The 27,521-nt window shown below is 38.5% G+C and overlaps 1 protein-coding gene across 11 annotated transcripts in view; it reads right to left on the reverse strand.

The window, feature by feature from the left end:
* The window catches only part of CCDC138 (coiled-coil domain containing 138), a 148,278-nt gene that overhangs the window by 27,142 nt on the left and 93,615 nt on the right, over positions 1-27,521 (reverse strand). For 8 of the 11 annotated variants that reach the window (XM_045053975.1, XM_045053979.1, XM_045053974.1 and 5 more), the window contains one exon: positions 26,474-26,650. The exons of 2 other annotated variants lie outside the window; for them this stretch is intronic. In XM_045053975.1, the coding sequence (XP_044909910.1) occupies positions 26,474-26,650 (177 nt within the window). Of the gene's footprint in view, positions 1-24,483; positions 24,584-26,473; positions 26,651-27,521 lie in introns of all 11 variants that reach the window. One more of the 11 variants, XR_006595440.1, reaches the window with a different exon arrangement.

The raw sequence follows: 27,521 nt of genomic DNA on the forward strand, positions 1-27,521 counted from the left end.
AGAAACTGCACCCATGAAACACTAACACCCACCTCCATGTGTTCCCTCAGCTCCTGGCAACCAACATTCTACTTCTCTCTTTATAGATTTGATTATTCTAGGTATTTTGTGTAAGTAGAATCATGTAATATTTGTTTTTTTATGTCTGGCTTATTTCACTTAACATAATGTCCTCCAGGGTCATCCAGGTTGTAGTAGGTATCAAAATTTCCTTCCTTTTTAAAGCTGAATAATATTCCATTTTATGTATACATCACATTTTCCCTTGCTGCTTTCAAGATTCTCTCTTTGACTTTTGACAATATAATTATCACGTGTCTTTACTGTAGGCACTTTGAGTTTATCCTGAAGTTCACCGAGCTCTGGAATTTGGTGAACGTCTTAGATTTGTAAAACCATGTCCTTCCTCAAATTTGATAAGTTTTCAGCCATTATTTCTTCAAATAGATTATGAAGAGGCAGATTATTCTACTCTTTTCTCTCTCTTTTTCTGGAGCTACCATAATGTGTATATTGATTTACTTAATGATGTCTTGTAAGTCCTTTAGGCCCTGCTCTGTTCCTTTTTCTTCATTCTTCTTTTTACTCCTCAGTCTCAATAATGCGTCTTTTAAAAAAAAATTTTTTTTTAAGTTTTTATTTCTTGAGAGAGAGAGAGAGAGACAGAGAGAGAGAGAGAGTGCACGCAAACGCATGAGCAGGGAAGAGGCAGAAAGGGAGGGAGAGAGAAATCCTAGCAGGCTCCACACAGCGCAGAGCCCGATGCGGGGCTCAAACCCATGAACCATGAGACCATAACCTGAGCCAAAGTTGGGACACTTAACCAACTGAGCCACCCAGGGGTCCCTCAAATGCTCTGTCTTTAAGTTCACTCTTTCTTCTGCCTGTTTGAATCTGTTGAAGCTGTCTAGTGCTTTTTCAACTCAGTTATTGTATTTTTCAGCTCCAGAATTTCTAATTGGTTCTTTTTATAATTTCTACCTCGTTGTTGAAATTTTCACTTTTTCATAGTTTTCCTGATTTCTTTTGGTTCTGTGTTTTCTTTTAGCTCTTTGAGGATATATAAGGCAGTTGCCTTACAATTTTTTTTTAAGTTTATTTATTTGAGAAAAAGAAAGAGAGGATCCCAAGCAGGCTCTCTGCTCAGCATGGAGGCCAACGCGGGGCCCGATGTCACAACCATGAGATCATGACCTGAGCCAATATCAAGAGTCAGATGTTTAACCAACTGTACCATCTAGGTGCCCCAAGACAGTAGTTTTAAAGTCTTTGCTAAGAGAATCTACTGCATGTTTCTTTAGGGATATTTTCTCAAGATTCATTTTGTTTTGTTTTGAATGGGCCATGTTTCCTGTTTCTTTGTATGCCTTGTAATTTTTGGCTGAAAATTTATTATTTGAAAAAACAGTCACCTTTCCTAGTCCTTGCAGACTGGTATGGAAGATCTCCTTCATTAATTAGCAGTCCTCTGGGACCTTGGGAACAGTGTTGGGTATAGGCCTAAGGTCTTCTCTGGTCTTTTTTAGGCATAAGTCCTGTCTGGGCCTGTGTGTGTGCTTTTTCTTTTCCCAATTTCCCCTGACTGCTTTTACATGTCTTAATTTTCCAGAGTCTCACCCCAGCTTACTCTTGAGACATTAAATGTTATACTGTATTCCTCTGTCCATAATTTCTTGTCCCATGCATCTGTAGGTCTACAGTCCCCCTGCAACTTTCAAGTGCCATGGTGCCTACCACTGCCTTTCTCAGCCTTCAGTCTGAGATCCAAGCTATTAGCAAACATCCTAGTCTGTACTCTAAGTCAGGCAAGAGAGAAACCAATCCTTTGGGCAACCGAGATAGGCCAGAATACTGAAGATTAGTTCTACCTTGTCTTTTCTGTCCCAAGGGAGGGAGCAAGGAATTGAGCCACTTCCTCCCATCTGCCCTGTACCACTCCAGGGATGGGATGGTGCAGAGGCAACAAAAAGGTAACAAAATTTCCTATAATTTTGATTATGGCTATCTTGAATGTGTATTAGGTTGAATGCTACAGATCTCTGACTGGTTTCCAGAGCTCCTATAAAGTTAATTTAGTCTGTAGTTGTTAAATTGATATTTATGGGAGGAATGAGGGCCTGGAGCACCCCAGTATCCCATCTTGCTGATATCTATCTTTACTTGAATTTTAAAATAATAAACATATACTTTGAATCCCCCAAAAAAGACTTTAAAGAAAACAGAATTTTTAGAGAGTAAAATGAAATTCAGTCTAAGTATGAAATAAAGTATATGTTGGTTCAGTTGGGAATGTAACAAAGTCTAATTTGTAGTGGCTTAATCAAACAGATTATTGTTTCTCTCTTAAGAGGTAGGCACTTCCTAGAACTGGTCAGGTACAAGACTATGCTATCAGAAACCCAAACTTTTCATTTCAGACTCTTTGTTTCTTCAAGTGTAATTCATGATCAAAAGGCTCTAGACAACAAGACAAAAAGAAGGATGTAGACTAGGAACAGTGCCAATCATCTGTTCCTTCTTATCAGAAAATCAAAAGCAAAAGGTTTCCAGGAAATTCTCAGTGAACTTCTAACTTCCCCTTCACTGACCACATGTGTGTCATGCATGTGGCCATTCCTGCCAGCAAAAGAGCTGAGAGAAGGTGAAGGAGAAAGATGAGAATGGTGATGGGGCAGCCAACCCATAATGTTTGCCACAAGGGGCTAAATTAAATTACCTCTTGAAAACAATTTTTTTCAATGTTTTCTTGAGTCATAGTATTTTATGTAAATTTATACTCCATACACTTGGTGGGAGGTGTTTAAATCTTCAATTTGAGAAAGGATTACCTAAAGACACAATCTCAGTGACAGGTTACTTTCAATAGTAAGGGGAGAGTGGCATAAGAACTCCCTACACCAACATTATACTAATATCTGACAAAATACTGTATTAGTGGGCAACTTAAGACAATAACCACATTCTTATAAATTTAAAAGTCAATCACTGAAATCTCTCAAGAGAATTATTTATCCAAGATCTGCCAACATTTCTAATCGTGGTATGTTTTTAAAAAGTATGTGCTATCAGCAATACAGCAGTCTTTGATAAAGAATATGTCTGCAAATATTAGACATCAGCTTGTTGATAACTGACTAGAATACTTTACGCAGTTTACATACTAAGAATTTAAGTCTATATTTCCCAGGTAGCAGCTATTTTAATCTTTTCAGAATTCTAAGGCAAAGTGGTAATCAGAATAAAATTATTTCTAAATCAAACTCTCAACTCTCAGACATATTCACAAGTTATTACATGGGACAAATGTGTAATATTTTAATAATAAGGGTTTTTTACTTCTAGTTCTGATGGTTCCAAAGTTCTAATATGGCAACATTCAACACCAGCCAAAAAAGTTCAGCTGCCCATCCTTGCACTGAATAAAGGTCACTAATACTTAAACAGGAAACAAGAGCAATAGTAAGAAGGACATGCATAGGTAATCTTTTGAAAACATGCAACTCTACATAAACTCCCCCCTTAAGTATTTTTTCCAAGTCTACCATCATTCTTTTTTGGAACAGGCAGGTTGTAAAACACACTGAAGATTATTTCATGAAAGACGAGAGGGAGTCTGTCATGGGCCTGAGGTGGGGAAATGTACTATAGTCCAGGGACAAGATCTCTCTCTGGAACAGGACAATCCCACACAAAGTGCTCAAATCCTTGGTCCTCCTTCTACTTCTTCATTCTTGAGAGAATTCCAAAGTTTCCTCCCATCCCCTTCTTTTCTTTCTTTTTTAATCCCTGGAACACAGTAAATGCTACCACCACTCTCTGCTCTGGAATCCCTTGGTTCTGGGGTCCTCAGTCCAAGGGAAGTTTCTCCCTTGTCTCTACCTTCTCCTTCTGAAAGACATTTATTCCTCATCACTGCCCTGGCCATAGCCATGTGATGTGAAACAAGTCACATCATTTCTCAGGGCATTAGGTACCCATTTATCTACAGGAATACCATGTTTTATTCACTTCATTGATTTCACTGATACTGTGTTTTTTTACTAATTAAAAGTTTGTGGCAAGCAAGCCTATCTGTGCCATCTTTCAACAGCACTTGCTCACTTCATGTCTCTGTGTCACATTTTGTAATTCCTGCAATATTTCATTATGATTTTTGGCTATTAATATATTTGCTATGGTGATCTGTGATCAGTAATCTTTGATGTTATTTTAATTGTTTTAGGGTGCCACAAATCACACTCGTATGTGAGACGGTGAACTTCATTGATACATGTTGTGTGTTTTCTAACTACTCCACTGACCAGTCATTCCCTCGTCTCTCCCTCATCTCCTCAGGCCTCCCTATTCCCTGAGACACAACACTATTGAAATTAGGCCAATTCATAATCCTGTGATGGCCTCTACATGTTCAAGTAAAAGGAAGAGCTCAGGAAGGAAGGCATGCTGAAACCAAGATATGCCAAAAGCTAGGTGTCTTACACCAAACAGCCAAGGTGTGAATGCAAGGAAAAGTTCTTGAAGGGAATTAAAAGTACTACTCCAGTTAAGTACATGGATGATAAAGTGAAAGAGCCTTATTGCTGATATGGGGAAATTGTGGTCTGTATAGAAGATCAAACCAGCCACAGCATTCCCTTAAGTCAAAGCCTAAACCAGTGCAAGGCCCTAACTCTTTTCAATTGTATGAAGGCTAAGAGAGGTGAGGAAACTGCAGAAGAAAAGTTTGAAGATAGCAGAGGTTGGTTCATGAGGTTTAAGGAAAGAAGCCATCTCCATAACATAAAAGTACAAGGTAAAGCAGCAAGTGCTAATGTAGAAGCTGCAACAAATTACCCAGAATGTCTAGCTAAGATAATGAAGATGGCTACACCATACACCAGATTTTCAGTGTAGATGAAACATCTTCTATTGGAAGAAGATGCCATCCAGGACTTTATAGCTAGAGAGAAGTCAATGCCTGGCTTCAAAGGTTCAATGGATAGACTGACTCTTTTGTTAAGAGGTAATGCAGCTGGTGACTTTAAGTTGAAGCCAATGCTCACTTACCATTCAAAAAATCCTAGGGCCTTTAAGAATTATGCTAAATCTACTCTGCCTGTGCTCTGTCAATAGAACAAAGCCTGGATAACAGCACATCTGTTAACAACATGATTCAGTGAATATTCTAAGCCTATTATTGAGACCTACTGCTCAGAAAAGAAAATTCCCTTCAAAATATTACTGGTCATTGACAATGCACCTGGTCACCCAACAGCTCTCATGGAGATATACAACATCCATTTGGCAGCCCATGTATCAAGAAGTAATTTTGACTTTCAAGTCTTATTATTTAAGAAATACATTTTGTAAGGATATAGCTGCCATAGATGGTGATTCCTCTGATGGTTCAGGGCGAAATCAATTAAAAACCTTCTGGAAAAAATTCACCACTCTAGATGTCATTAAGAACACTCATGATTCGGGGCGCCTGGGTGGCGCAGTCGGTTAAGCGTCCGACTTCAGCCAGGTCACGATCTCGCGGTCCGTGAGTTCGAGCCCCGCGTCAGGCGCTGGGCTGATGGCTCGGAGCCTGGAGCCTGTTTCCGATTCTGTGTCTCCCTCTCTCTCTGCCCCTCCCCCGTTCATGCTCTCTCTCTCTGTCCCAAAAATAAATAAAAAACATTGAAAAAAAAAATTAAAAAAAAAAAAAAAAAAAAAGAACACTCATGATTCAAGGAAACACATCAAAATATCAATACTAACAGGAGTTTGGAAAAGCTTGATTCCAATCCTCATGGATGACTTTGAGGGGTTCAAGACTTTGTGGAGGAAGTAACTACAGATGTGGTAGAAAGAGCAAGAGAACTAGAATTCCAAGTGCAGCCTGAAGATGTGACTGAATTGCTGCATTCTCATGATAAAACTTGGAAAGATGAGGAGTTGCTTCTTATAAATCAGCAAAGAATGTGGTTTCTTGAGATGGAATCTACTCTTGGTGAAGATTGCTGAAATGGCAACAAATGATTTTAGAATATTCCATAAACTTAGTAGATAAAATAAAGCAGAGGCAAGGTTTGAGAGGACTGACTCCAATTTTGAGAGAAGTTCTACTGTGGGTAAAATGCTACCAAACAGTATCACATGAAGGGAAGAGTTCATTGACGTGGCAAACTTCATTGTCTTATTTTAAGACATTTGCCACAGCCACCCAAAACTTCAGCAACCACCACCCTGATCAATCAGCAGCCATAAACATGGTGGCAAGACCCTCCAATAGCAAAAATACTACAACCTACTGAAAGCTTAGATGATGGTTAACATTTTTTGGTAATATGTAATATCTATCTATCTATCTATCTATCTATCTATCTATCTATCTATCTATATTAGAGTAAATGAGGAGGGAGGGGCAGAAGGGGAGGAAGAGAATCTTAAGCCAGCACAAAGCCTAACACAGGGCTCGATCTCATGACCATGAGATCATGACCTGAACCCAAATCAAGAGTTGGATGCTAAGGGAAGAGCCAGGATGGCAGAACAGCATGGAAGTCTTTTTGTGTCTCGTATCCATGAAATACAGCCAGATCAACACTAAACCATCCTGCACACCTAGAAAAGTGAATGAGGATTAACACAACAATCTGCACAACAAAATTCAGCAGGTACATGGAGTGGGGAGGAGAACTGGGGGGAAAGAGAAGCCGCAGAAGGCAGGGAGCTGTTTTCCCTTGTGGAGAGAGAACAGAGACAGGGGGAGAGTACAGGAAAAGCACCCCCCACTCCCCACCCCCCAAAGCAGCTGGAGAGAAAGTAGAAAAGAGGAAACAGCCACAGGGACTGAACTAAAAAGGGAGAAAGGAGAAAGCAAAGGGTGTAAATTCCATTAAGACTCTACAAAGAGGGGGAGTGCAGAGTCTGAAACACCGCAGCTCAGTACCTGGTGGTGCTCTGGTGGGAAGGGCAAATCCCCAGGAGAAGAGTGAGATCCGGGGATCCTCAGGCTACACAGGAGAGGCAGTTCCCCTGCTGGGAAGACATCTGGTAAAGGCTGTGTGGCCACCCCGCAGGCAAAAGTTCCACAATCACTGAACAACCACATTCACTGGTGCTGGAACAAGGTCGTTAAGGTTTGTGAAGCCTAGCGCTAGACGTGTGTTGTGATTTTCCATAATCCCTTAAACACTGCTGCTACATGATCCTATGAACTTTTTCTGAGGCGGGTTTGTACCCAGCAGCAGTATCTGGGCATCGGTAGCAGCACGTTCCTGCAAACATTCCTGGGTGTGGCCGGCATCTGGCCATTGCTCAGTGAGACTCTCCCTCAGGAGGTCTGAGCAGGTCAAAGTTGCAGTCCCTTAGAGTGAGGGGTCGGGAAACACAGCTGCATCTGACAGAAAACTCAGGAGGGAGGTGCCACCTGGGAACCTGACAGTTTGGTCACAGACAGTGTAAAAGCAGGGGGCAGGTGGAAGCTGAAGACAAAGGACAGGTGTGTGATTGCTGAGCGGGAAGAGCACAGAGTTCTGATACTAGAGACAGGGTAGATGGGTGACGCATTTTCACCCCTCCCGCACATGAGCATACATGCCTACAAGCCCCATAACAATCCACCCCAGTAAGCTAATAGAGCCATCTAGTGGAGAATGGAGCTGTTACACTAAGCCCAGCCCAACTGGGCCAATCTCACACTTCAGGAACATCGCAAGACTCTCCGCCTGCTTAGTTTACAGACTACAAAATGCTTCGAAGTTTGACTTTTAGGGGAAAACGATGTAATTTCAATTGTATTTCAGTCTGTTTGCTGGTCCATCTATTCAATTTTCATTTTTCTTTCTCATTTCTTTTCTTTATTACAGGACTAGAAAAAACAATTTTATTTCAATTTTTATTAAAAATATTTTTCTTTTTTTCTACTATATTTTTTACTTTTTTCGTAAAGTTTCAAATTCCATTTTACTTTCATCATTTCATTTTATTCTATTTCACTGTATTCATTTTTTTTCAAATTTTCAAATGTTTTCCTTTTTTCTTCCCTTTTTTTCTCTAATCTATCAATCTCCTTTTAACAGCCAGACCAAAACACACCTAGAATCTAGCGTTTATTTGATTTTTATGTGTTGTTGATAATTTTTTAGTTTCAATTTCTTTTACCTTATTAATTCCTTTTCTTCCTTCAAAATGACGAAATGAAGGAATTCACCCCAAAAGAAAGAGCAGAAAGAAAAGACAGCCAGGGACTTAATCAACAGAGATACAAGCAAGATGTCTGAACGAGAATTTAGAATCATGACACTAAGAATACTAGCTGGCATTAAAAACAGATTAGAATCCCATTCTGTAGAGATAAAAGAAGTAAAAGCTAGTAAGGAGAAAATAAAAAATGCCATAACTGAGGTGCAAACTCAAATGGATGCCACAGCGGCAAGGATGGATGAGGCCAAAGCAGCAAATCAGTGATATAGAGGATAAACTTATGGAGGATAATGAAGCAGAAAAAAAAAGAGGGAGACTAAGACAAAAGAGCACATTTTAAGAATTAGAGAAATCAGTGACTCATTAAAAAGGAACAACATCAGAATCATAGGGGACCCAGAAGATGAAGAGAAAGAAAACATGGTAGAAGGGTTATGTGAGCAAATCATACTGGAAAACTTTACTAACCTGGGGAAAGACACAGACATCAAAATCCATAGAGCACAGAGGACTCCCAGTAGAGTCAACAAAAACCGACCATCAACAAGGCATATCGTAGTCAAATTCACAAAATACTCAGGCAAGGAAAGAATCATGAAAGCAGCAAGGCAAAAAAAAGTCCTTAACCTACAAAGGAAGACAGATCAGGTTTGTAGCAGACATATCCACAAAAAACTTGGCAAGCCAGAAAGGAGTGGCAGAATATATTTAATGTGCTGAATCAGAAAAAATATGCAGCCAAGTATTGTTTATCCAGCAAGGGTGTCACTCAAAATAGAAGGCGAGATTAAAAGTTTCCCAAACAAAAATTAAAGGAGTGTGTGACCACTAAACCAACCCTGAAAAAATTTTAAGCGGGACTCTCTGAGGGGAGAAAAGACAAAAAAAAAAAAAAAAAGACCAAAAGCAACAAAGGACAAGAGAACACCACCAGAAACTCCAACTCTACAAGAAACACAATGGCAGTAAATTCATATCTTTCAGTACTCACTCTAAACATCAGTGGACTAAATGCTCCAATCAAAAGACAGAGGGTAACAGAAAGGATAAGAAAACAAGATCTGTCTATATGTTGTTTATAAGAGACCCACTTAAGACCTAAAGGAACCTTCAGATTGGAAGTAAGGGGATGGAGAACCATCTATCATGCTAATTGTCGCCAAAAGAAAGCCAGAATAGCCATACTTAGACAATCTAGACTTTAAGACAGGCTGTGACACACTCAGATCAATGGAACAGAGAACCCAGAAATGGACCCACAAACGTATGGCCAACTAATCTTTGACAAAGCAGGAAAAAATGTCCAATGGAATAAAGACAGTCTCTTCAGCAAGTGGTGCTGGGAAAACTGGACAGAAACATGCAGAAGAATGAACTTTCTTACACCATACACAAAAATAAACTCAAAATGGATGAAAGACCTCAATGTAAGACAGAAAGCCATCAAAATCCTATAGGAGAAAGCAGGCAAAAACCTCATTGATCTTGGCTGCAGCAACTTCTTACTCAACACGTCTCCCGAGGCAAGGGAAATAAAAGCAAAAATGAACTACTGGGACCTCATCAAAATAAAAAGCTTCTGCACAATAAAGGAAATAATCAGCAAAGCTAAAATTCAACTGATGGAACGGGAGAAGATATTTGCAAATGATATATCAGATAAAGGGGTAGTAACCAAAATCTATAAAGAACTTATCAAACTCAACAGCCAAAAAACAAATAATCCAGTGAAGAAATGGGCAAAAGACATGAATAGACACTTCTCCAAGGAAGACATCCAGATGGCCAATCAACACATGAAAACATGCTCAACATCATCACGGAAACACAAATCAAAACCACAATGAGATACCACCTTACACCTGTCAGAATGGCTAACATTAACAACTTAGGCAACAACAGATATTGGTGAGGATGCAGAGAAAGAAGATCTCTTTTGCACCGTTGATGGCAATGCAAGCTGGTGCAGCCACTCTGGAAAACAGTATGGAGGTTCCTCAAAAAACTAAAAATAGAACTACACTATGACCCAGCAATTGCACTACTAGGCATTTATCCACGGGATACAGATGTGCTGTTTCAAAGGGACACATGCACCCCCCATGTTTATAGCAGCACTATCAACAATAGCCAAATGTCTATCGATGGATGAATGGATAAAGAAAATGTGGTATATATATACAATAGAGTATTAACTTGGCAATCAAAAAGAATGAAATCTTGCCATTTGCAGCTACATGGATGGAACTGGAGGGTATTATGTTAAGTGAAATTAGTCAGAGAAAGACAAAAATCATATGACTTCACTCAGGAGGACTTTAAGAGGCAAAACAGATGAATATAAGGGAAGGGAAACAAAAATAATATAAAAACAGGGAGGGGGACGAAACAGAAGAGGCTCATAAATATGGAGAACAAACTGAGGGTTGCTGGAGGGTTGATGGAGACGGGAGGGGCTAAATGGGTAAGGGGCATTAAAGAATCTACTCCTGAAATCATTGTTGCACTATATGCTAATTTGGATGTAAATTTAAAAAAATAAAAAATAAAATTAAAAATAATAATAAATAAATAAAATAAAAGAGACTTGTCACAAGAGATGAAGAAGGGCATTATATCATAATTATAATAACTCATTGATAATAATACCATAATAGTAGGAGACTTGAACACCCCACTTATAGCAATGGACAGATCACGTAAACAAAATCAACAAGGAAACAATGGCTTTGAATGACACACTGGACCAGATGGACCAAACAGATATATTCAGAACATTTCATCCTCAAGCAGCGAAATATACATTCTTCTCCAGTGAACATGGAACGTTCTCCAGAATAGATCACATACTGAGACACAAATGAGCCCTCAACAAGTACAAAAATATTGGTATCATAACATGCATATTTCCAGACCACAATGCTATGAAACTTGAAATCAACCACAAGAAAAAATGTGGAAAGATAACAAGTACTTGGAGACTAAAGAACATCCTACTAAAGAATGATTGGGCTAACCAAGAAGTTAAAGAGGAAATTAAAAAGTATTTGCAAGCCAATGAAAATGATAACACCATAGCCCAAAACCACTGGGATGCAGGAAAGGCAGTCACAAGAGGGAAGTATATAGCAATCCATGCCTTCCCAAAGAAGGAAAAAAGTCTCAGATACACAACCTAACCTTACACATTAAAGAGTTGGAAAAAGAACAGCAAATAAAACCCAAAATCAGCAAAAGATAGGAAATAATAAAGATCAGAGCAGAAATCAATGCTATCAAAACCAAAAATAAACCGTAGAACAGATCAATGAAACCAGAAGCTGTTTCTTCAAAAGAATTAACAAAATTGATAAACCACTAGCCAGTTGGATCAAAATGAAAAAGGAAAGGACCCCAAAAAATAAAATCAAGAATTAAAGAGATCACAACCAACACAGCAGAAATACAAATAATAAAAAAGAATATTATGAGCAATTATATGCCAATAAAATGGGCAATCTGGAAGAAATGGACAAATTCCTAGAAACATTTAAACTACCAAAATTAAAACAGGGAGAAATAGAAAATTTGAATAGTAAAGAAATTGAAATAGTAATCAAAAATCTCCTCCAAAACAAGAGTCCAGGGTCAGATGGCTTTCCAAGAAAATTCTACCAAACATTTAAGGAAGAATTAACACCTATTCTCTTGAAGCTGTTCCAAAAAAATAGAAATGGAAGGAAATCTTCCAAACTCTTTCAATGAAGTCAGCATTACCTTGATTCCAAAAACCAGATGAAGACCCCACTAAAAAGGAGAACTACAGACTAATTTCCCTGATGAACATGGATTCAAAAATCCTCAATAAGATATTAGCCAACCAGATCCAACAAAACATTATAAAAATTATTCACCAAGACCAAGTGGGATTTATACCTGGGATGCAGCGCTGGTTCAGTTCAATATCCACAAAACAATCAGTGTGATTCATTACATCAATAAAAGAAAGTAGGGATAGAAGGATCATACCTTGAGATCATAAAAGCCATATATGAAAGACCCAATGCTAAGATCATCCTCAATGGGGAAAAAAATGAGAGCTTTCCCCCTAAGGTCAGGAACAAGACAGGGATGTCCACTCTCACCACTGTTATTCAACATAATATTGGAAGTCTTAGCCTCAGCCATCAGACAACACAAAGAAATAAAAGGCATCCAAATTGGCCAGGAAGAGGTCAAACTTTCACTCTTCACAGATGACATGGTACTCTATATGGAAAACCCAAAAGATTCCACCAAGAAACTGCTAGAACTGAGTCAAGAATTCAGCAAAGTTGCAGGATATAAAATCAATGCACAGAAATCGGTTGCATTCCTATAAACCACCAATGAAGCAACGGAAAGAAATCAAGGAATCGATCCCATTTACAATTGCACCAAAACCCATAAAATACCTAGGAAAAAAAATCTAACCAAAGAGGTGAAAAATCTATACACTGAAAGCTATAGAAAGCTTATGAAACAAATTGAAGAAGACACAAAAAAAAAATGGAAAAATATTCCATGCTCCTGGATAGGAAGAACAAATATTGTTAAAATGTCAATACTACCCAAAGCAATCTACATGTTCAATGCAATACCTATCAAAACAACACCAGTATTCTTCACAGAGCTAGAACAAACAATCCTACAATTTGTATGGAACCACAAAAAACCCCGAATAGCCAAAGCAATCTTGAAAAAGGAAACCAAAGCAGGAGGCATCACAATCCCACACTTCAAGCTGTATTACAAAGCTGTAATCATCAAGACAGTATGGTACTATCACAAAAACAGACACTCAGATCAATGGAACAGAATACAGAACCCAGAAATGGATCCAAAATCATATGGCCAACTAATTTTTGACAAAGCAGGAAAGAATGTCCAATGGAATAAAGACACTCTCTTCAGCAAGTGGTGCTGGGAAAACTGGACAGCGACATGCAGAACAATGAACCTGGACCACTTTGTTGCACCATACACAAAAATAAACTCAAAATGGGGCACCTGGGTGGCTCAGTCGGTTGAGTGTCCAACTTTGATTCAGGTCACGATCTCGTGGTCTGTGAGTTCAAGCCCCATGTTGGGCTCTGTGCTGACAGCTCAGAGTCTGGAGCCTGCTTCAGATTCTGTGTCTCCCTCTCTCTCTGCCCCTCCCCCGCTCATGCGCTCGCGCGCGCGCGCGCTCTCTCTCTCTCTCTCTCTCTCTCTCTCTCTCTCTGTCAAACATAAACATTAAAAAAAATAAAAAAAAAAAAAAAAACTCAAAATGGATGAAAGACCTAAATGTGAGGCGGGAAGCCATCAAAATCCTCAAGGAGAATGGAAGCAAAAACCTCTTTTACCTTGGCCATAGCAACCTCTTACTCAACATGTCTCTGGAGGAAGGGAAGCAAAAGCAAAAGTGAATTATTGGGACCTCATCAAAATAAAAAGCTTCTGCACAATAAAGGAAACAATCAGCAAAACTCAAAGGCAACCAATGGGATGGGAGGAGATATCTGCAAACGACATATCAGATAAAGGGTTAGTATCCAAAATCTATAAACAACTTATCAAACTCAACAGCCAAAAACCAAATAATCCTGTGAAGAAATGGGCAAAAGGCACAAAAAGACACTTCTCCAAGGAAGACATTCAGATGACCAACCGACACATGAAAACATGTTCAACATTACTCATCATCAGGGAAATACAAATCAAAACCACAATGAGATACCACCTCATACCTGTCAGAATGGCTAACATTAACAACTCAGGCAACAACAGATGTTGGAGAGGATGCAGGAAAGAGGATCTCTTTTGCACTGCTGGTGGAAATGCAAACTGGTGCAGCCACTCTGGAAAACAGGATGGAGGTTCCTCAAAGAATTAAAAGTAGAACTACCCTACAACCCAGCAATTGCACTACTAGGCATTTACCCAAAGGATACAGATATGCTGTTTCGAAGGGGCACATGCACCCCAATGTTTATAGCAGCACTATCAACAATAGCCAAAGTATGGAAAGAGCCCAAATGTCCATTGATGGATGAATGGATAAAGAAGATGTGGTGTATATATATATACAATGGAGTATTACTCGGCAATCAAAAGAATGAAATCTTGCCATTTGCAACTACATGGATGGAACTAGAGGGTATTATGCTAAAAGAAATTAGAGAAAAACAAGTATCATATGACTTCACTCATATGATGACTTTAAGAAACAAAACAGATGAACACAAGGGAAGAGAAGCAAAAACAATAAAAACAGGGAGGGGGACAAAACATAACAGAGTCTTAAATATGGAGAACAAACAGTGGGTTACTAGAGGCATTGTGGGGGTGGGGGAGGGCTAAATGGATAAGGGGCATTAAGAAATCTACTCCTGAAATCATTGTCACACTATATGCTAACTTGGATATAAATTAAAAAAATAAACTAAATAAAAAAAAAAAAAGGCTTGATTCTTAATGGAGTGACTCACCCAGGCACCCCAGTAATACATCTTAATTAAGGTATGTACATTGGTTTTTTGGGGGGGTGGGGGATATGATGCTATTCCATACCTAAATGGCTACAATATGGTGTAAACATAACTTTTATATGCACTAGGAAACCAAAAAGTTTAGGATTCAGTTTATTGCAATATTCACTTTACTGCAATCTCTTTGCCAGCCTGCAATCTCCTCTATATATAAAATAAGTAGCTGAACTAGAGGAGCAGTTCCTAATTCAGTGACTCATGCCATCTTTTTATAATAAACATTTTATAAAACATTTTAAACAGTTCCTTTAAAACACAAAGGAAAGGGTGCCTGGGTTGCAGTGGCTCAGTCAGGTTAAGTGTCTGACTTTGGCTCAGGTCATGATCTCTAGGTTTGTGGGTTTGAGCCCCATGTCAGGCTCTGTGCTGAAAGTTCAGAGCCTGGAGCCTGCTTCATATCCTAACCACTAGCACCTGTGAATGTGCTAGTGCTTAGGATGAAAAGGCAAAGGCTTTGCAGATGTGACTAAATTAAGGATCGTGAGATGGGGAGAGATAGTTCCTACAGATAGTAAATGATCTGCCTGTGAATGCATCTTCCATATGCAAACCAACCAATCTACAGCCCATGCCCCCCAATCATCTCTTGTGTGGTATTACACTTCAGCCCACTATCCACCTGCTCTAATCACTCTCAGGACAGGTACCAACCCCTGTGCCCCGGTACCCACAGAAATTATTCAAAATAGCCAATCGTAAACCCGCTTATTCTGCCTTGCCCATACCTTCCCAGGGGAAGCCAAATAAAGGTTCCTGTTCACAGTTCCCCGCCTTTCCCTCCTCTGCCTGCTGACTGACCTAGGTGCTTCCTGTGTGGCCCCCTACAAATGGTGTGCCCGTTTCAATTAGCCACTGTAAGTACAGGGGCACCTGGATGCCTCAGTCGGTTAGGAGTATGACTTCAGCTCAGGTCCTGATCTCATGGTGTGTGAGTTTGAGCCCAGTGTCAGGCTCTCTGCTGTCAGCACAGAGCTGCTTCAGATCCTCTGTCTCCCTCTCTCTGCCCCTCCCCACTCGCTAAAATAAATAAACATTAAAAAAAAAAAAGAAACTGTAAGTATAAAGGATCTTTTTAATGGCAGTCACCTCCTGATCTGTTTGTTGGATTCAACATACCTGAATAATAAAGAAATTATTTTACATATTAAATGTGACCTAGGAGGCAGATATTAATGATGTAGCCACAAGCCAAGGAATGCTACCTGCTACCAGAAGCTGGAAGAGACAAGAAGCAGACTGTCCCCTAAAGGCTCTGAAGAAGCATGGCCCTGTCAATCCTTTGATTCTGGCCCAGTGAAACTGATGTCAGACTTCTGGCTTCCAGAACCGTGAGAGAATAAATTTCTGTTGTGTGAAGGACCAGGTCTGTGGTAATTTGTTAGAGCAGCCATAGAAAACTTATACAACTAGTAACATGTCCACATCCCAGAGCTTTACACATAAAGTACACTTTACACATAAAGTAAAATAGAAAGAAATAAAACTCATTATTCAATTGTTACAATAAACATAAATGCTAATATTCAGTCTAGAATTTTGAATGGGTATCATAAATGAGACAGGTTGATTATTTTCTTTTGTGATGCAAACAAAATCAGCAGTACAGTATAAGAAAAACATCCCATGACTAAATGTAGTTTATTTTAGTAATCTAAAGATGGTATAAAGTCACCATTTTAATTCCCTCTATTGATCACATGATCCTTTTTTGATATATCAAACTCCATAAATACTAAAAATTCATTTGACAAAATTCAACACGCACTCTGTAGATGAATATTTTCTTAAAATGAGAAGACGTATGTATTTCAACCCAAGCCAGCAACATTTTGCTGAATGAAACAACACTAGGAACATTCTCATTAAAATGAGGACTACTGGGGCGCCTGGGTGGCTCAGTCGGTTAAACTTCCAACTTCGGCTCAGGTCATGATCTCATGGTTGGTGAGTTTGAGCCCCATCTCGGGGTCTGGGCTGACAGCTCAGAGCCTGGAACCTGCTTCAGATTCTGTGTCTCCCTCTCTCAGCCCCTCCCTCACTCATGCTCGCTCTCTCAAAAATAAACATAAAAAAATTTTTTTAATAAATAAAATAAAATGAGGACTATGATGAAAATGTTTACTACCATTGCCATTATTTATCATTGTACTAAAGGTGACTGGGTGTCAATGAGACAAGGCAAAATAAAATTATAAAGATTGTTAAGGAAGAGATAAATTATTTACAGATAATATGACTGTATATCTGGAGAAACCAAAAGAATGGAATGAAAACCATTACAAACAATTAGAGAATGCAGATAAACTTTAAATACTCTAAAATAGACTTTCTAAACAAAGGGGGAAAGACAGTTTGTGGAATAAAGGGTGGGTAGCCATCTAGAAAAATAGTTTAATCCATAACACCTCATAGCTTTCACTAAGATAAACTGTAAATGAATCAGAGATCAGTGCGTGTGCATGTACATATGTCAGGTAAGCATTAGAGGGTACAATAAAATGGAGTAAGGGGGATAAGGAAAGTGCATGGGGCTCAGTTACATAGAACAAAGAAGGACTCTTTGAGGATGTGATATTGGAGCAGGGACCCAAAGGCATGGAGGTAAGCAAGCCTTGCCACCATCTGGTTGAAAAGTATTGCAGGTGGGAGGATCAGCTGCAAAGACCACTGAGGAAGGAGCAAGTCTGACAACTGGTGAAAGTGGTAAGACATGAACTGAAAAAGGCAGCCAGAGGCCAGACCTTAACAGGCCTTGTGGATCATTTCAAGAATCTCACCTTTTATCTACAACAAGAAGCTACTTGGGGAGGTCTTACACTTATGTTTTTCAAGGGAGTGACATACACTTTGGTGGAGGCACAGAGAATGCAGCGAGAAGAGTAGCAAGGGGGGAAGCAAGGAAATCAGTGAGAAACTACTGCAGTAGCTCACATAAGATATGATAGTTTGGCAATGGATGGTAGTAAGAATCATAAAAGTACCAGAAAAAAGCAAAAACACACAAGAATTCTATTTTAAACCACAAAACACAGAAGGATTAGCTAAAAATCTGACCTGATTAACCAAGACTCAAAGTAAGATTAAACTTTTTCCTTTCTTAATAATTTGTCTTAAGATATAAAGGCAATCTCCAACTCTGATTTTCTAACAATGGCACAAACACTGAAATGGCCATTTCAGTTTCACATATCCAGAAATCAGTCACTGTTCTCTTAATGATCAGCAGACTCAAATATCAAGAGGATAAATAGGTCTTTGAAGAGGGACAGAGGAGGATATAAAGGTGTGCTACTAATACCATTTTGGACTTCTCAAGAAAGTACATTTCTGTAACATTATGGTGTCTGGATTTAAATGAAGCTTATAAACAATTATTTTAAACTACAACAAATTCAGATGTTGAAAACAGTTTACATGTTGCTTCGGTAGCTGAATCTGCTTTGGGAATAACCTAAACCAAGGTGTTTTTGTTTTTGTTGTTTGTTTCTTTATTTTTGAGAGAAAGACAGAGCGTGAGTGGGGAGGGGCAGAGAGAGAGGGAGACACAGAATCTGAAGCAGGCTCCAGGCTCTGAGGTGTCAGTACAGAGCCCAACGTGGGGCCTGAACTCATGAACCATGAGATCGTGACCTGAGCAGAAGTCAGACACTTCAGCCAGTCACCCCCTAAACCAAGTTCTGACTGTTATTTTCTTATAGTGTTGTCTTAATTTCAGTACAATTTCAAACACTGTTGTTCACTCTGATGACTGTTGTTCACATTTGATGACTAAAACCCAAAAATTTAAAACAGGCTCAAACAGATATTTGTACACCTACATTCTTGGTAGCATTATTCACAATAGGCAAAGCTGAAAGCAAGCCAGGTGTCCATCAATGGGTTAATTGATAAAATGTAGCATAACCATCCATACAATGGAATATTATTTAGCCTTTAAAAAGGAAGGATTTTTGACACATGAGGACATTAAGCTAAGTGATTTTCAATCCCAAAAAGACAAATACTGTATGACTCTACCTATGTGAAGTACCTACAGTAGTCAAATTCATAAATACAAAGTGAAATGGTGGGTGCCCAGGGCTAGGGGGAGGGGGAAATGGGGAGTTAGTGGGTACAGATTATCAGCTGGGGAAAATGAAACAATTCTGAAGATGGCTGGAGATGGATGGCTGCACAACAATGTGAATGTACTTAACACTAACAAACTATATTCTTAAAAATGGTTAAGATGGCAAATTTTATGATATATGTATTTTACAATTAAAAAACTATTTCAAAGAAAATGAACTAAAACTGATATGTAAGTGGCATTTTGGAAATGCTTTAGAAAAGAGAAAAAAAAACCTGCTTTTCACCTGTCCCCGATTAAACTTGAAATAAGATGTCTACAGAGGCAGTCCTCAGCCTCCAAACATTATATCTGGAAACCCCCCAGACTACCTCCTGTACTTAGACTGCTGTGCAACAACCACTGAGAAGCTCCAAAGTTTCCATGTCAGCAGCACTGCTGTCTTAACTGGGCAAATGGGCTACCTTCACCCATTCAATGCACTATACTGAGTAGCAGGTAGATGGATTTAGGAGTAGGGAAAGAAGGAGCAAAGAGCTGAAGTGGTAGGGAGGATGGAGTCACATAAAGAAAAGGGTATGGGATGTAAGAGCTGCCTGAATTATCCGTATCACCATACCCACCTATATACTCAATTCTTACGTCTCTGAACTACGATTAGAAAAAATCATTTTGTAAAACATAAACAACAAAGCAAATGAATAAACAATTTTGTAACTGCCTTTTTGACTTCCCTGTTCTTTTTCTTTTGTTATTTTACCTACTTTTTACTCCATGTCATTCTCACAATCTGATAAATTTTCTTTTGATCCAACAATTCTACTTCCTACGTATCTATTCTTCTTTCTAGGTATCTATACAATTCAAATAAGCTCCCACATGTGCAAATTTGTTTTTGTATAAAGAAGCACTGTTTGCATTAGTAAAAGCCTAGACAACCCAAATATCTGTGAACATTAATAAAAGGAAATCTCATTTTGAATGGGGTCAGAAGGCCAGCAGAGGGCGCTCTCATGCCCTAACACTTGTGATCAATTGCAGACCCAACAGAAAGAGATAAACCTTGCACATGGATACTACTTTACTAAGCCAGGAGGTGGAAGAAAGGTTTCCTCCTTCCACAGCAAAAGCCCAGCCAAGGAGAAATGGTCACAACTCAGTAAATGAAACCCCCCTTTACTTCCAACTCCCAGTTTACTCAGATGAGCTTTTTGCTTATAACAGCCCTCCCACCCATCCACCCTCCCAACCCCCCAACCACCACCACCACTTTCTTGTATTCAGAGGAGAGCTTTCCTCTCCTTTGTTCTCTGGTCTTGCCTGTGGTTTTCTGGTAGCTTGTTTGTTCTGTATTTCAATTCTCTGCTGTTACCAAATAAACCCATTTTTGCTGATAGAATTAACTGGTAGTTTTATCTTTTAAGGTTAACACATTAGTAAGTTTTCATTGAAGAAACTCTTTATGTACTAATACAAGATCTCTAAGATGTATTTTTCATAACACATATAGTATGCTAACATTCTTTTGAAAAAAATGAAGGAGTAAGAACTGGCATGTGTGTGTGTATGTAGAGAGACATGGTACACCTATGAAATAATTTGGAAAAAGCTAGCTAAATTGCTTTCTCAAAGGAAGGAAAAGAAGACTTTTCACTTTTGTACCTTTGAAATGATTAGCTATGTGAATGTGTTATCTTTTAAACAATAAATGCAGTGTTAAAAAAAAATCCTTAAGTTAAATACCCAGAGAACTTTTATTTAAAAAAAATAAATAAAAATAGTATATTCATTATCTGTACATTTAATTATTTATTTGATTTCTTCTTGGCTTCCTCTATCATACTAATTGGCAGGTGGGATTTTACTCCCTAACATACACACTGGTTTCTTTTGTTGTCACAAAATATTGAAACAAGTTTCCTCAAGACAGGCTATATATAAAATAAACCTAAACCTGACCAAAAAAGGGCTCATTGTCATCTAGCGTTACACTAGGAAATCCAGGCTTAGATCTAAAAAAAAAAAAAAAAAGAAAAAAAAAAAAGATTCTCTTATAGTGTCAGACTAGGAAATGGAAACATCATTAAAGCAATTATGCAACTTACAATATACCTATGAATCTGACAGCATTCAGACCACTATCAAATGTAGAGCTACATGTGAACATCAACTGACTCTTAAGTAGACTTCAAAAGGTCATGCAAGGGTCTACTAGGTTAGTTCCCTGTGCCACATATCCCTCATGGGGCTGGCCACAAACTACTTGAAAGCTCTTTGACGGTGGGATGGAAGACCAATGAATTGATTTTCTTATCAAATTTCATACAAACTTCCCACAAGAAATGTCTTAATAAATGGTAACAATAATAAATGAATATTACATAAATACATAGTACATGAATATAATGAAAATAAGCAAAAATAAGGGCTATGCAGAAATATACCCAAAAAAGGTTCATAATATGACATTCAACAAAGTGGAATCGAAAGGGAAAGCTTCAGGAGTCCTGGGTTTTTTAATTTTTAAGTTTATTTATTTATTGGGGGATGCAGAGAGAAAAGGGGAGAGAATATCAAGCAGGCCCCATGCTGTCAGCACAGGGCCTTATACAAGGCTTGATCTCACAAACTGTAAGATCATGACCTTAGCTGAAACAGACACTTAACCAAATGAGCCACCCAGGATATCCCCAGGGGAACAAAAGTCCCCACGTCTCACTAATGGGCAACAAGGCCCTTCTGAACAAGTGCCAGACCCCATCTTCTGATTCTTCTACTACTCTGCTTCAGCTACACTGACTTCCCTGCTGTGTCTTGAAAATATCATACCTAATAACTAATACCTACCCTAATGTCTTTACTCTAGCGGTTCCTGATCCCTAGAATAGTTTCCCGAACCTCTGCATGGCTAACTCACTTACCATTTTTATAATTCTATGATAGTAGTATTATTATCATCCCAAGTATACCAGGAATTTGACAAAAGTCAAGTAGACAAGAAGTTCCACGTTGACAGGGATTTACTTATCTTGTTCTCTGCTGTATCCTTAAGTGCCCCACTCAGTGCCAGGGATAAATGTGCAGTCTACAGACAGATATTTGTTGAATGAAATAAATCTGTATTTTCTAATCTTTCTATAATGAATATGCATTTCTTATAAAACAAAGTATGCATATTATGATTGCAACTATGTAAAAAAAAACACATATCAGGCAATTTGCAAACTATGTGTTATCAAGGTGGTGGAATTAAGAGGGGTGTCAAATTCTTTTAGACTTAAAAAATTATTATATATTCTTCAGTTATTAAAAACAAATCTTCCCATGGTGTTTTGTTATAGAGAACATTCTTTCATTTGAAACCTTTTAACGGAGAAAACAGGTTATATGCATGAGGGATTCATGACTAGAAACATGGGTGTGTGCATACTAAGTTGGTACACTATTGGAAATATCACATATATCATTTCATTGAAATTACCCTTGCTTTAATCTCCTTAAGAATAAAAACATAATAGAATGACAGCAAGAAGGGAAGAAATATTGCCCAAATCAAGAAATCAAACTGCCAATCAAAAATAGCACCAAACTAAAAAATATAAACACATAATTTCTAGATCCATAGAACAAATTTAATGCATGTAGCATAGTCCAAAGTATTTGATAATTCTGTGCTATCTTTATTATATTTTTACACATATTCACAATTTAAACAAACTCAAGTATATTTCTTTGCAAAATACCCTAATATTTTCCTGTATTTTGGTATTTTAGACAGATAAACAGAGACTGATACAACTAAATGTACACTAGAATTTAACCATGCTAAACAATGAAAAAGAAAAGAAATAACCAACATCATAAAAATTGTTCATGGAAAAAAAGAGAGAAAGTAATATTCATATGAAGTAAATGTAGGTATCTTTGGATAGTAAGACTTTTTTTCTAGCTTGTAGTTTTCCAATTTTCTATTATTTTTGTAATAAAAATAAACTTCAAAAAGTATCTGCAAAATATACTCAAAAACATTATTGCAATTCAAGTGTTAAATGGTAGCATGTTATCTTAGACAAGGCAGTTTTTAGCCACAAAACAGAGTGAACTAAATAATACAAATACAAACTTAAATCCCTCTATTTAAACTAAGTCTGACAAGAAAAGGAAAGTATTCTTTGAAATAAAATAAGACTCAAGTTCTTACCCAGCTAAACCCAGGTAAATGAATAATAGCTTTTAACCACTGACAGGAAAAAGAAAAAAGAAACCACAAAGTAATTTTCTAAAAGCAACATTACTAAGTTATTATATGACATACACTCACACCCAAAAGAGATATTATCAGAAGCACTCAATCTTAAAAAAAAAAAGTATTCATAACATGTGTTGAGGTAAATCAAGGTACCGATCTCAATTTATACTCAAAGAAATGCATTTTAAAATAGATCTAGGGGTGCCTGGGTGGCTCAATCGGTTAAGTGTTTGACTTTGGCTCAGGTCATGATCTCACAGTCTGTGAGTTTGAGCCCCTCTGTGCTAACAGCTCAGAGCCTGGAGATGCTTCAGATTCCGTGTCTCCCCCTCTCTCTGCCTCTCCCCGGCTTGGGCTCTCTCTCTCTCAAAAATAAACATACATTTAAGAATCTTAAATAAAATAGATCTAGATTTAAAAAAAATGCATTTTACCAGCTTTCAAAAAACAGTAAATACTTAAATAGCATAACATTTCTCATATCTGAAAAGATGAATCTGGGGGAAGAGCACAAGGGTACAAGAGAAAAACCATCAACTATAGCAATACAAACTATATTGTGGCTTAATATGAAATATCAAGTAGGGATGGAGTATCCTATTGCTCCTCAAACTACTGTGGGTCAGCACCAGTCTGAGATTTCCAATCCAGCACACAGAATATAACACACTTTAACAAAATACGGTTTAAAATAGTTAAACAAAGAGGCTATTACACTGAAGAGCTCTCAAGGTACCCTACCTAAACAAATCAAATTCTAAAGCAGTCAATGTGCTTCAATCTAAGAAAACAAAACCCAAGAAAAACTACTCATCAACAGTCAACTAGATTTTCTCAAATCTAAGAAAATGAACCTCAAGAAAAACTATCATCACGGCCAATTAACTAAATTTTCCCAAACAAAGCAAACATTTAAGTTAAAACCAATTAAATAATTTTTTTGTTTTGTTTCCCTGTCTTTTAAAACCTCTGCCCTAGGCCCCACAGGCAGAGCACATGTAATCATTTCAGATTTGGTGCTCCCCACTAGAATTGGTGTTTGCTCAAATAAACTATTAAGATTTATCTTTTTACAATACCTTTAAAAAACACTAGAAATGAAATAAAACAAACATACAAAATAAGGGTCCAAATGTATTTTTTAAATGTTTATTTATTTATTTTTGCATAAGCAGGGGAGGGACAGAGAGAGAGAGAGAGAGAGAGAGAGAGAGAGAGAGAGAGAATCCCAAGCAGGCTCTGCAACAGCGCCGTCAGCGCAGAGCCCAGCACGGCACTCAATCTCACCAACCCTGAGGTCATGACCTGAGCTGAAATCAGGATGGACCTAAGCCAACCAGGCACCTCACAAGTCCAAATGTTTTAAATTATTATTGAGTTTGGCATACAATTAGTAACTTGACAACTACTACACAGGTTTTGAACACTATTTCTATACTAACCTGTGTTAGAGAACCAGTACTAAGCACTTTGAGTACTCGCAGGCTAGAGCTTGGTCCATGACACCTTCCTCCAGCCTTTCTCCAAAGCCCTAAATGGACACTGAAGGAAGCCATAAGGTTCAGCAAGTACTGCAAACACAACACTTGAAATATGTCATCATATTGGCACAGAGCCCAACACGGGGCTAGAACCCATGAACCATGAGATGAACCAGAGCTGAAGTCGGATGCCTAACCAACTGAGCCACCCAGGCACCCCAAAGGTTTACTCATGTCTAACCTTCCAACAGTTTCCCATCACTAAAAATGACATGTCTTTCTAGCACTCCGCATAAGAAATTGCTTTATTTACTCAATTTGAACAAGAAAGGATAACGTTGGATTTGAGAATAATTTGAACAAAGGAAAACATGAGTGAATGAACTGAACATCTTTTGACTTTTTATCTACTATATTTCTCCAAATATGAATGTTACAGTGCCATAAAGTCATTTTACCCAAGTAGGCCCACTATTTCATAAAATTATATTTAGTTTTCCTTTGGATGCTAGATTTCATCTCTGTTAGAAATGTTCACACAGATTTGTTTCTAATAAACAGACATTTGCATCTGGTAAAATTTTTGTTCTCTTCATTAAGAAAAATCCTGTGAAACTTAACTGTAAATCTACCAACTTTAAACAAGTAATCTTGGGTGGCTGTGTCTCATTTTACTAATTTTTCACTTTTTTGCTCTATACCTTAATCAAGATACAAAACCCTGAGATTACTTATCTAGGTAGCTAGACACCCAATAGTCAAAAATGGCTAAAAATATTAAATATGTCAGAGAAGACTTGACATTTCGCAGCAGGAAAAAAGCCTCTGGAAAACCTAATCACAGTGCAACAGTAGAATTGTACCTTGTTACATCTAGAATCAGACCTGGTTTCAAGTCTAAGTCCTACCTCTGCCTCACTGTGGAACCATGGACAAGTTACCTAATTTTTCCAGGCCTCAGTTTTTCTATACAGGCCCTTCACAGGGATGTTGTAAAGGAAAAAACGAGAAAGTATACAAAGTGAATTGAAAATGTGAAGCCATACACTAAATGTACCTAGTTAGAAATATAACTATGGTTTATACCCAGCTCTTAGGAAATCGCCCACAAGCAGCACCAAATTCCACAGACTGCTTACTACCACACTGAGCAATGGCTTTCCAATTTTAGTTTCCACCTTCTGAAAGGCATAAACATTTCATTTTTAGAAGTACTGTAGAAGGAAGAAGGAATCGAGAAGAGGAAAAACTAAAGTGAAAAAGAATTACTGAGGCAAAATGGTTGCTTGTTACAAGTCAAGGGGTTACTTGAGTTTCAAAGAGCAATACCAACCAAAGCAAATGAAATTATTTATGTTCAACATCCCCATATATATCAGGGCTAAATTAGGAACCATCAAAATAGTAAGTTTGAAGAACTTGTTATGCCAATATAAAAACCAAAAAGGTCAAATAATCCACAGGCTACAAATGTTACAAATATGCATGAAAAAGAGTACCCATATATATAGATGAGTGCTCCCCCAACCCCCAAACTCCAACAAAAACAGTAAGGGTTGAAGAGGCAATGAGTAGCTTTGTCATTACTCTCACTTTAGATGGAGATACACTTGAACATCTCACTCCCTTTGAGCAAACAGAGAATACAGGGTTACATATATCAGAATGATTAGATGGGAGAACAGACAGAGAAGCTCAAAAACATGACTAACAATGCAGAATATATCTATATAACTGAAACGACTGAATATTGGAAATTGTGCTTAGTGGAAATCTAGACACATAACTCCTAGTAATGTTATTAATGACTCTACTATACAGCTGCCAAAAGTACATTTAACCATTTCTATTATAAAATACAGTATGTCTAGGTAGAGTTATACATTCAGAACACATGAGGAGAATCATCTTACTGTCCTTTCTTTGTGTATCCAAAAACTTTAAAACTTACTAGATTCCACTGTCATCTGAAGCAAACTATCAATGACATTGGAGAGAAGTCCTTTACTGGATATTCTTAGATGATTTAGTATCACTGGAACAGCTTGATACTCCAAAAACAAGATTTTTCCTTCATCTGTCTTCAAGTCTAAACACAGAGAATCAAACGCCTGAGCCAGGTAGTCAGCTGAAAAAAAAATACATAAAATCAACTGCTGTTATCAGTCAGGAGTATAGTTGGTAATCAAAAAAAATAAAATAAAATAAAAAGAAAATACCATCACTTAAATTCAAAAGGGAAAAAACAGATTTGAGGAGGGGAAGATGGCGGCGTAGGAGGACACTGGGCTCACCGCATCCTGCTGATCACTTAGATTGCACCTACACCTGACTAAATAACCCAGAAAACTGCCAAAAGACTAGCAGAATGGATTCTCGGGAGCCAAGAGCAGATGAAGAGGGTAGAAGGGCGGAGAGGCAGTGAGCTCTACACGGACTGGCGGTAGGGAGCCGGGGCTGAGGGGCAGCCCTCCAGCCAAGCAGAGGCCCTGAGTCTGGCTTGCAAAAGCAGAGGGGCCAGAGGGAGTATGTTCGGACAGGAAGCGGAACTTAACATCTGCTCAGAGAGCCGGAGGGCTGGAGGACAACAGGAGGGAGTTGTTGAGCCCCGGACAACAGAGCTCAGCTTGGCTGGAAACAGAGCTGCTCGCCAGTGCCATCTCCCTCGCCCATCCCCCAGCCAAAATCCCAAAGGGAACCAGTTCCTGCCAGGGAACTTCCTTGCACCTCACAAACACCCAACGTTGTGCTTCTGCGGATCCATCCATCGGGTCTGACTCCCTCCCGGTGCCGCAGGGCCCCTGCTGAAGCAGATCACCGAAGGATAAGTGAGCTGAGCCTGCCACTCCTGCCTCTGTGCACCTTGCCGATTCACCCCAGCTAATACACCAGATCCTCAGCACCACAAGCCTGGCAGTGTGCAAGTAGCCCAGAAGGGCCACGCCACCCCACAGTGAACCCCGCTCCTAGGAGAGGGGAAGAGAAGGCACACACCAGTC

Source organism: Felis catus, chromosome A3 (assembly GCF_018350175.1).
Source record: "Felis catus isolate Fca126 chromosome A3, F.catus_Fca126_mat1.0, whole genome shotgun sequence".
Classification (NCBI taxonomy): Eukaryota; Metazoa; Chordata; class Mammalia; order Carnivora; family Felidae; genus Felis; species Felis catus.